The sequence below is a fragment of the Lipotes vexillifer genome, unplaced genomic scaffold, assembly GCF_000442215.2.
Source record: "Lipotes vexillifer unplaced genomic scaffold, Lipotes_vexillifer_v1.1 scaffold664, whole genome shotgun sequence".
Classification (NCBI taxonomy): Eukaryota; Metazoa; Chordata; class Mammalia; order Artiodactyla; family Lipotidae; genus Lipotes; species Lipotes vexillifer.
The window spans coordinates 350,404-361,673 of record NW_006782421.1 but is presented as its reverse complement, the minus strand read 5'-3'; the positions used below and the strand labels follow the sequence as shown (position 1 = coordinate 361,673).

The 11,270-nt window shown below is 48.3% G+C and overlaps 1 protein-coding gene across 1 annotated transcript in view; it reads right to left on the bottom strand.

The window, feature by feature from the left end:
- Positions 1-11,270, bottom strand: part of FAM20A (FAM20A golgi associated secretory pathway pseudokinase) — a 45,819-nt gene that overhangs the window by 11,633 nt on the left and 22,916 nt on the right. Inside the window, exons 2-3 of the mRNA XM_007455266.1 lie at positions 779-963; positions 59-109 (exon numbers count right to left, since the gene is read on the bottom strand). Of these exons, the coding sequence (XP_007455328.1) occupies positions 59-109; positions 779-963 (236 nt within the window). The remainder of the gene's footprint in view (positions 1-58; positions 110-778; positions 964-11,270) is intronic.

Below are 11,270 nucleotides of genomic sequence, written 5' to 3'. Positions count from 1 at the left end.
GGGGCGGGCCGGGGCGGGCCGGGCCGGGGCGGGCCGGGGGCGGGGCCAGGCCACTTACTCTGGGTGCAGTCGCAGGCTCCAAGCAAGGCTTTCTCGTCCTGACTGTAGTCTGCGAAGGAGGAGCAGGGCGCTGAGAACCCTCGACTCTGGTTCAGACACCAGAGGGGGAGCCTGGAAGGCAGCCTGGGGCCCTTGTGCATTCAATAGGGGACCTCCCCGAGCCCCATTTGGGGCCGCAGCCTCCCAGCCTGCTCCATCCAGGCCCCATGCGCTCTAGCCCTTCCGTGGACGCTCCAGCAACAGCTGGTGGGGAAACGGGTGCTGGCTGGTGTCTGCAAATCCGTCAGTGTGTCCCTTAGGCTGGCGTAGTGCTCGAGGCCTCAGGCAGCAGGCCACCACTGGGTCCTCGGCCAGGTCACTTTTAAACTCTCCGAGCCTCAGTTTTCCCATCTGTAAAGCGGCAGTGATAATGTCTACACCATGAGATCACTGTATAAGAGAGAGTCGCCAGATTCAAAAGGAGCAGTGGATCAGTGGCCATCACCTTTCTGTAAGCTACGGAACACCTCCTGTGCGTCCCTTATGGGGTTGTGATGAGATCACGGTTGTAAGATCTCTTTCAAAGGGAAAAAAGTCACTGCCTGTGTTTTTCTGCTTCTTTCTCTCTTGGGTGTCGGAACCAACCCTTTCCTGCTTCACCCTGGAGCCTGGCCTGGTTGGGTTACCCAGCCTCTCTGGGAGAGAGTCAGTCCATCCCACCTGGCCCTGTGACCCTCACCAGCGCTGATGGTGGGAAGGTGCCTCATGTCGTGGAGAAGTTTGCTGACGACAGGACTGGACCGGGAGTACAGGCCGTGGCGGCTGATCCCCAGGTGGAACTGGATCCAACTGGTCTCCAGGCGGAGCTGCAGCGGGGGATCCAGGGAAGTGAGATTCAGCTGCTCTTTGTATATCTTGTGTCGCCTGAAAGAGCCGGAAGAGTTTTTCTTCAGCTGCGGGAACAAGAGAGCAAAGACCTGCCGAAGCACCTTGTCTGGACTCTCCATTCTTTCATTCATTTGGCAAGAGTATGAAGCACCTGATACGTATGAGGCTTGAGGCTGTGCTTAGGGTACCATGGGGGACAAAGCAGCCACAGGGCTTCCCTGCCCTCAGAGAGTTTACAATCCAGTGAGCGAAACAGGCAAACAGTTACACAGTGCCACACACACATCCACAAATACCTAACCACAGACCACGACGAATACTGTGAAGGAAAAGCACAGAAGGTTAAGAGTCAAATTAGGGGCCTCGTATAATCTGGGATCTCAGGGCGTGATCCTGGGCCGCTTCCGGCACTTTCCCATGAAAAAGTCTGTATTTTATACTTAACGATATTTCCTGACCTTAGGAGTCAGGAGGTAGGAGAGAGAAGGTAATTGATGGGAATGAAAGGAATGAGGGTCAGGATTGTTAAGGAGAGCTGGAAGCTAAGTGAGATTAATCAATACGTCCTATGAGAAAAGAATTAATTAGCCATGTACTGCTGGTCCTGCTTAGGAAACTTTCCTGCCAGCATAAAAAGAAAAAGCTGAAAAACAATGCCACTGCCACGCAGAGGCTCAGAGCCCAGTCCGGGAGACAAGCGGTACGTCTATGAAATCATCAGAGCAAAATATAAGGCAGTTGTAATCAACTGCTGGACGTGTGTTCAGACAAAAACGCCTTAACATTTTGGGGAAGGGAAAGGCGATTGTGGTGACGTAGTCAGAGGAAGACTCCGATGGGAGAAAGTGGGTTTCAGCTGGATCCACACGGGTGGTGTGTGGATTGAAGGGGAGATGTGGGGTGTGCTCCTGGATTGGGGACAACATGGACATTACGAGAGGCAGGCGAGGGACAGGTATAGCTAGGGTTAGAGAGGAAGGATGGATAAAATAGATGTTGGCTGAGTGAAAAGATGGAGGTCGTCTGACCGGAAAGCAAGGCAAGTCGGCACATGTCATGTGATGAGGTGAAGCTGACCGGGACGGGCTAGGTGGGATTATGGGGCAGGGTTTGCGAGTCCCTATACATCCGTATTTATCAAACCGTGATACCTTACCTCTGAGGTCTGTGATGGGGTACATAACGAAACAAACACGGCCGATATTCTTGGCGTGTCCAATGTTCTCACTGGTAAATAGTTTTTAAAATTACTTTTATATTAAAATAAATATAGACACGTTATGGGGAGGGAAATGAAACAATCATTTTTAATAACAAAACAGTAGTTTTCCAAGAAAATTTCACTTGGTCACCTCGGACTTTACCTCCAAGAGTCCAGACCCTCAGGAGGGAATGGAGTTTTGTTTTGTTTTGTTTTGCTCTGCACTCACCTCGCCCTGTGTGAATACAGTCAAATAATAACGCTGTCCTGGGTGAAGAGTCATTTGTCTTGAGGAAGAGGCTCAGGTTTATAAACTGATGTGGAAGGATGGATGTCTGGCAGCTCTTGGTCCTAGCCTTCTTGGTATCTGCTCCAGGGGCCTGGTGGCCTCTGGGTGCCCCTACTTTTGGAGACCTTTGCCTTACATCATGTCAAACATATTAAAATCCACCACTCATTCAATATTTTTTGCTATCCCTTTTGAAAGTTTTCTTTTATCATTCTGAATCTGTTAAGAATAAAGTATCAAAATAAACAACAACAACAAAGAATATAGTATCTAGTAATATAGCCAAGTCAACACTGGCTCGTTGTTCTGTGGACATTTAATTATATATTGATTCATTTTGTTTTGGAGGGTTTTTTTTGTTTTTTGTTTTTCCATTTCTGAGCCAATCCATTTTCTTTGTTCAGGCCTCAGAGCATCGTCAAAGCTTTTGTATGTCTCAGGCACCACGTCCACATTGTATATGGATGAAGATCCCTGACCTACTGTCTCTGTCAGCTCAGGCTACACAAACAAAATTCCACAGGCTGGTGGTTCAAACAACAGGAATTTATTCTCTCACAGGTCTGGAGGCTCAAGTCAAGATCAAGGTGTCGCCAGGTTTGGTTTTTCCTGCAGCTTCTCTCCGTAGCTTGCAGACGGCCACCTTCTTTCTGGTTGTCTCCTGCCTCGGTCTCCTCTCTTGAGGACACATCTCCAGTGTCTCCTCCTTTTCTTATAAGGACGCGGGTCCTATTGGGTTAGGGCCCCACCCTGTTGCTCTTTCTTCCAGACTCTTACTGCCACGATCCTTCCCAGAGAAACAGCTCCATTGGCTCGATCTGATGAGTCCTCCTGGGACGACCCTTTCTTCCTCTCTTTCAATCTGTTGCTTCGTATTTTCTATCATTCAACCCATAATTCTGAAAACAGCCAACCGGAAAGAAAGATCTGGTGAAGGTGAGTTCCAGACTGTGACACAACATTATGGTTGAGGACAAGGACACACAAACCAGGCAGAGGAGACTCAAAAGGAAGGCTTGGACCAAAGAAGCCAAGTCTGTCGGATAATGAGCTCGGGCTTGTAAGGGATCTGAAAGACCCTTGAGCCCAACGTCTTATTCCACTTACCACATTCCTATCCAGGAGTTGCCTATTTTGTACCTGATCAGCTCCAGTGGAGCAGACGTACCACATCCAGAGTAGCCCAATCAATCAGGCCAGCTCTATTAGAAAGCATTTTCCAATACCGGGCCAAAGTCTTTCTGGAGCTTCCATCAAGGAGTCCTGGCTCTACCCCCTGGATTTATGCAGAACAAATCCCTTCCTTACATTGTAGCCTTGTAAATATTTGAAGATGGATGTCACGTGACCTCAGTTCCCATCTTCAAGATGAGTTTCTGCATTCCCTTCACCACCTTCCCAGGCCACGGTGTGAATCCATTTGTGACTTTGGTTATGTGGGTCTGTTTCCCTCCTTTCTTTCTTTTTATTTTTAAAAATATTTATTTATTTGGCTGCATCGGGTCTTCCTTTCGGCACTCGGGATCTTTCGTGGCAGCACGCGGGCCTCTCTCTAGTTGTGACACGTGGGCTCTCGAGCACACGGGCTCAGTAGCCGCGGCGTGTGGGCTTCGTTGCCCCGCGGCACGTGGGATCTTAGTTCCCCGACCAGGGATCGAACCTGCGTCCCCTGCACTGGAAGGCGGATTCTTAACCCCTGGACCACCAGGGAAGTCCCACTTCCCTCTTATTTGGGACACCCAGAATGAAATGCAAGAGCCCAACATGGATTGTCCAGTGCAGAGCAGAAGAGGATAATTACCACCCCCATTCAAGGTGTTTTCTTCCTATTAAGGTAGCCAAATAATGAATAAATGTGGAGAAACCACATCACATACCTCTGAGAAAATAGAGATGTTGTGCTTGGCAGAATTCTAGAATTGGCCTTCAAGGTTCCACGCCCTCATTGCTAGAACCTGTGAACATGATGACCTGTCACTCCCAGGGTTATTCTATGTTGTGGCACAGTTGACCGGGGGTGAGGAGAGGAACCAGCAGGGCCTAATGTAGTTACATGACTCTTGAAAGCAGAGAGTTTTCTCTGGCTGGTAGCAGAAGGAACCGAAATGTCTGTCGATGGATGAATGGATAAAGAAAGTGTGGTATATACACACAACAGAAGATTATTCAGCTTTAAAAAAGAAGGAAATCCTGCCTTTTGCAACAATAGCAGTGCACCTGGAGGACATTAAGCCGAGTGAAGTAAGCCAGACACAGCAAGACAGACACTGAGTGATCTCACTTCTATGTGGATTCTGAAAAAGTCAAATTTAATAGCAGCAGAGAGGAAAACAGTGGTTGCCAGGGGCTGGAGGGAGGCGGGAGGGGGGGATACATTGGTCAAAGGGTGCAAAGTTTCAGTTGTGCAGGATGAATAACCCCTGGGGATCTCATATACAGCATGGCGACTCTAGTTAATCACACTGTACTGTATGCTTAAAATTTACTAGAAGTGTAGGAGATCTTTGTTCTCCAAAAGGAGGGGAGAAAAGATGGCTGGGACGTCCCCCCAAGACAGCAAGCTCTGGGCAGGCAGCCTTCCAGCTGGGGGTGGAGGGGAGGCTTGAACTATTGGTATAATTATCCGAAGTGTCTCATGTTAAACTCAGCCCTAGCAGTTTCCTAGGTCTGCAGGCCACCGGCCAGCTTCTCCTTACTTTATTCACATTTATTTTTATTTTAAAAGAGAGCAGGGCCAGGCTCTAGTTCCCAAGGCTACTTTGAGGCTTAAACTCTGGGACTGCTCGACTCTCCTGGGAGTCTGGTGGAAAGACTGCAAAGTCCTGAGCTGAGTTAGTCACCCTGAGCTAGAGCAGCAGAAAGAGAAACAATGATTCTGGGATTTGGAGCAGGGCTGGGGAAGAGGTGGGGTTTTCTTAAGCGGAGCTGCAAGCTGATGGGTTCCAGCTACAACAACAGTCCAACAGCCAGGGCTCCAGCCTCCAAATAGAAAAACAAATGTGGCAAATTGAGTGTAACTTCCTCAGGAGGACAAATCGCTCTTTAAAACGTTCATATTTACTGTTGGGTGGGGATGCATAGCTCTCTGGTTAGAGATCCTGCCCTTCCCAGGGCCAGTGTCACAGCCTGGGCGGGGGCGGGGGCGGGGGCGGGAGCACAAAGAAAGGGCATCACGGGGTCCTTCCCACTGGGTTTTTTTGTTCGTTTTGGGTTTTTTTTTTTTTCGGTACGGGGGCCTCTCATTGTCGCAGCCTCTCCCGTTGCGGAGCACAGGCTCCGGACGCGCAGGCCCAGCGGCCACGGCTCACGGGCCCAGCCGCACCGCGGCATGTGGGATCCTCCCGGATCGGGGCACGAACCCGTGTCCCCTGCATCGGCAGGCGGACTCTCAACCACCGCGCCACCAGGGAAGCCCCTGGTTTGGGGGTTTTTTTTAATGGTTAAGGTAGAGCTGCTGAGAGTTGTCTATTTTTTTTTTCTTTTATCAGAAACGTTGTCTGTGTGCCCTTTGTTCCTTGGGGACAACAAGCAGGGGTGTGCCGGAGCTGGCTTGGACAGGTAGCTTGACATCTGCCGTCGTGGGAGAATTTACACCATGGAAACTGGCAAATGTGACAGGTCGGGGCTTTTTGGCCCCCAGAGGAGAGCCCGTTCTGCAGCACACTGGCCTGTGCTCTGGCTATGGTTGTGTGCATGCAAACATAAAAATGGTAAAAGAGATAACCAGCAAGGACCTACTGTACAGCACAGGGAACTCTGCTCAATATTCTGTAATAAGGATCTAAATGGGAAAAGAATTTGACAAAGAATGGTTGTATGTATCTGTATAACTGAATCACTTCGCTGTACAGCTGAAACTAACACAACTTTGTTAATCGGCTATACCCCAATATAAAATAAAAATTTAAAAAATATGGCCAACACAGAAATTACCTGCTTTTTTTTACCTGTTTGTTATACCCAAGGAAAAAAAGAAAGATTTCTAAAAACCCAGCTCAATGTGGCAAAAGTAAATATAAAAAAATATTATATATTAAAAAAATGTTATATATATATGGGGGGAGGGATTGTTATGTACAGTATCAGCCAAGATAATCCTGGCCTTTAAACTAGCCTTACTTTTTTTTTTTTTTTTTTGTGGTACGCGGGCCTCTCACTGCTGTGGCCTCTCCCGTTGCCGAGCACAGGCTCCGGGCGCGCAGGCTCAGCGGCCACGACTCACGGGCCCAGTCGCTCCGCGGCATGTGGGATCTTCCCGGACCGGGGCACGAACCCGCGTCCCCTGCATCGGCAGGCGGACTCTCAACCACTGCGCCACCAGGGAAGCCCTAAACTAGCCTTACTTTTAAAGGAAGAAGTAAAGTCGGTACCAAAAAATAAAGCACAAAGTATTGATGGGATGTTGCTTTCATTCATAAAAAACCTCGGTTACAAGTCCCATGACCTTGAGGTGAGGGGTAAAATCCACTCTGCTCCTTACCCTCGGCAGTACTGGAGTTTTCCACAAAAATTTTCTGAATAGGAAATATTTACACGGTTCAAAATTTTAAATTTCAAAAATCTCCCTTCCATCCCTGTCTGCCCGTTCACTGACTTCCGTCTCCAGAGGTAACTGATGCGGCCAGTTTTTTCCCTTGTTTCTCTCCCCTTTTACCCTTACAGGTTTTGTAGCATAAAATCCACACTGTCCTGAAACTTGCTTTGCTCTCGTCACTAGGTTTTGGCAACTGTTCCAATTCAGCACCCAGAAGGCTCCTTATTCCTTTGTAAGGCTGCATAGTATTCCAGTGTTTGGGAATCACAGAATTCACCTTATTCCTTATTGGTAAAAATCTAGGTTGTTTGAATTCTTTTGTTACCACAAGCGATGTTGTGAAGTCTAACCTGTACCTGTGACGTTTCCCTTGTGCGGGAGGATGTCTGTACAGTGAAATTCTAGAAGCGTAATTGACGGGTCAAAGGTAGATATTAATACATTTGTCATCGTTACAGAAATTACCAAGCTGCCCTCCTCCAAGGGTGAGCCTGTGTGAGACTATTTTCACAAGCTTTGCCAACAGTGTCACCTTTTGATCAACGTAACAGGTGAAAAATGGTATCTCCGTGTATTTTAAATGTGCATCTCTATCTTGCTAGGAGTGAAGCTGAGCTGATCGCTCAGCCGAGCATCTTTTCATGTGTTCAAGAGTCATTTCTATTTCCTTTGCCCATTTGTGCTGGGCTCTTCATCTTTTTCTTACTGATTGTGCACATGTAGAAAATCAGCTCTTTCTCCCTACATCATATTGCAAATATTTCCCCCACCCCAATTTTTGGACTTTACTTGGGATGATCTTTTTCATGCAAAAATGCTGATTTTTACAAGGCTGAAATGAACACTCCTTTTATTCAGGCTCTGACGTCTACATTATACTTAGAAAAGCCAGTCTCACTTTGAAGTGACAGGAATACAAACCCAAATCAAAGCAAATCATGGTTCCTTCTAGTATTTTCTGGTTTCATTTTTTCCATTTAAATATTTAGTAAAAGGTATGTAAAAAATATTTAGTATGGCATGCTCCTTTTCCCCCGCTAGATAGCTAGCCAGTTCTCTAAAAATCATTTATTAAAGAGTCCATTTAAAAAAATCTCACTGATTAAAAACATCATCTTTTTTCACACAATAAATTTCCATTTATATTTTTGGGCTCTCCATTCTGTTTCATGTTCTGTCTAGCCATGCTCCAGTATGATGGTTTGAACTTTTTAAAAACTTCATAGAACACTTTAACAGCTGGTAGGGCTAGTCCCCCTGTATTGCTCTTTTAAGAGTTTTCCTATGCAGACCAACTTGTGTAGTTACCTACGTGAATTTTACAATTATAAGATGCTTTTAAAATGGAAACCTTAAAAGGGTTTAAACAGGCTTACTGAGTAGCATCGAGTATAATGCTTTCTTGCATTACTGATGAAAGTATAATTGGCACATCTTTTCAGAGGGCAACTTTCCAATTCAAAATTTATAATGAGATTACCTTCTGACTCAGCAGGTGCCCAAGGACGGTTGCCATTTTTAACTATTATTACTGCTTATAAAGACTAGAGAGCAGGTAGATCATCCCATTTGCAGTGGGTCACTAGAAACCACCGGCTTCACAAGCCACAGCAAAATCCTCGGAACATCCTGTGAGCAAGAAGGGAAGGACCTCTGTCTTACTGCTGCGCTACACACTGCCCTTCGCCTGCCCTGGCACGTCTGCAAGGTCACGGATTATCCCGGGGACCCGGGAATCCCACTGTGGCTTGTCTGCGGTCTCTAGGTGTGCTAAGGAAGCAGCAGCCAAGTTATCTTCGGGGCATTAGAGAAAAATGCTTTCTCCATCCTTTGACTGTTCAGGCAGGTCTGGCCTGGGGCTGGGTGGGAAGCCTGGAGCCGGGCACCTCAGCTGCTGCCGCGCAGCTAAGTGAGGGCCTGGGTCCTCTTCCTGGGATGTGGGGAGCTAAGAGTGTGTGTGGAGGATGCCATGCCTGGCTCTGGTCCCTCCTGGGATTCTCAGGGCAGAGCCCCTGGGGTGTGGTATTCAGGGGCCAGGCGCTGTGAACACATCTGGCAAGGAGGGGAGACAGCTGTGACTCAGAGGGTTCAGGAAGGACCTGGAAGGTTCTCAGAGGCTTGGACGCCACCCTCCCCCGCGCCATGCTCCCAGTCGCTGAGCGCACAGCTTCAGGCCTGAAAAGCTTCCTAGGTTCCTCGATTTCCGGTCTGGAGGAAAGACAAGGGGTAGGATAGACCCCCCCCCCCCCCCCCACCCTTGGTTTCCCCCCCCCCCCCTCCCCACACTTGGTTTCAAGGTGTAGATGCCTCCACTGTATTTAGGTTCCTCATGGGGCGGGGTCAGGCCCTTTGGGGATAATTCTGGCACCAGACCGTGCAAAGAAATACACAAGAATACTGTCCGATGGCCCATAAAGCGGAGAGGCTAGGGCTGCACCAGGATGGGCAGTCGAGGCCCCATCAGTTCTAGGAACAAGCTAGTCACTGCTCAGGCGATCTGGCCGCGAAGTGCAGAAATCTCTGACTCCTGTCCCTTCCAAATCATTCCTCAAAGCTGCAGTTTCACCTCTGCAACATCTACAACGTTGCCTTTCCTCCTGTTGCCCTGCCACCTCAGCCCTCGCACCTCGCCTGGAGCCTGCAGTGGCCTCTTAACTGATGTTCAGGACTCAAGTCTTCTACCCCGTCTCTCCAGGCTCCGATCTCGGCCAAATTATCTGGAAATCAGAGCTCCAAGCACGCGTCTCCCTCCTGCAAAATTCTTCACCTATGTCCTCGCTGCCGGTGAAATCTGGTCCAAAGCCCTGATCCTGGTATCCCCCAAGAGCCCCTTTGACCCCTTCTAGTCTCCCCCCGCCCCCATTCCCTTCCTACCTAAGCACTATGTTTAATGCTCCCAGACCTTCCTCCCCACCTCGTGCTGTTTCTCCCATGGGAATGCCTACCTCCACATTTTCATCTCCAGATTCCAGGGTCAAACTCTCAAGGAACGTCCTCTTTGAAGCTTTTCCAATTCTGCACGTGGATGTGAGCTTTCTCTCTCGCCCCTACAAATCCGTATACACCTCCCATCTCTTCTGTTGTTCTTGCTGTATGCAACAGGTGCTCGATAAAGTTTGGGGAACCAATGAATGTGCTCCGTATCTCACCCACAGTGGGTGCACAGCTCTGTAAGAACTACCCTCTGTATTTTTCTGGAAAGACAATTAATGGGAATCACAGGCTTACTCAAGGGCAGCTGATTTGCGTGCTTTCTGGATAGCGTATGTTCGCTCTAATGCTAAAGTTTCCAGAAACCCGGCCTGCCGTCCTTCCTTCTTTCTAACCGTAGCATCTCATAAATTTCCTGGTTCTCCTGAGTCAGGACAGACTGAACTGATCCTGGGAATTAATTTCTGTCCTTTCCGGCTGAAATAACTAGTCTCTCTTTGGCATTTGGACACACGTTCCCTGCCAAAAGCAACGATGCCAAGCCCTCGCAAGCAGAGCTATTTCAGCTGCATGCCTGAGAATTTATATTTTGCTACATTCTCTCGTTACGAAGCTGTGATGAGAGATGACATACCCTCTGCTTTAAGGGCTCACACTGAGGTCCCCTGGGGAGGAATCTGGTGATAATCCATTAATTATTTTCTAATTGGTTGACCCCCCTGCTTGTTTTTTAGAGCTGTTCATTCCCAGCGTGGCTGGGAGATGCCGCGCCTGGTGGGGAAGCATGATGGGGGTCCCCGAACCTCATCACCTGGCTTAGGACAGATCATCTGTGGAGGTTCACAGAGCCCAGACCATCTGCTCCCAGCATCCTGAGCAGCCGGAGGGAGGCGGGGCTGTCAGGCACTCAGGCACAATTCCCCCTTTTGGAAACTCAGTTGAGTGGTCGTTGTGCTGTAGCATCGGGCAGGAGACGGGGCGACAGTGAAAGATTTCAGAGCCATGTGGGTTTTCTTCCCAACAAAGCTCTATGTTTCTCGAGGGCCGGAGCCTGCCTAAGATTTTTACATCTTCCTTAGCATTTGACAAAGTGCTCTGCGTGCAGGAAATGTTCTATAAATAACTGATTCTTAGATGCCTGAACAATTTTCCTGCTGCAAAAACTCCATCAGACTCCAAAATACTAGTATCAAAACTTGGGGCGGGGGGACCAAGAACCTCTTGAACACAAGAATTGCACTAGAACTCTATCGCTGTTAGAAGGGAACTCATAAGGTTACTTATTGATTTATTATCTTACTCATCTTATGAATTTCCAAAAGCACTCTGCCACGAAGAAAATTATAAAAGCATTTACAGTGAGCCTCTAAGGGACTCGGCTTTCGACC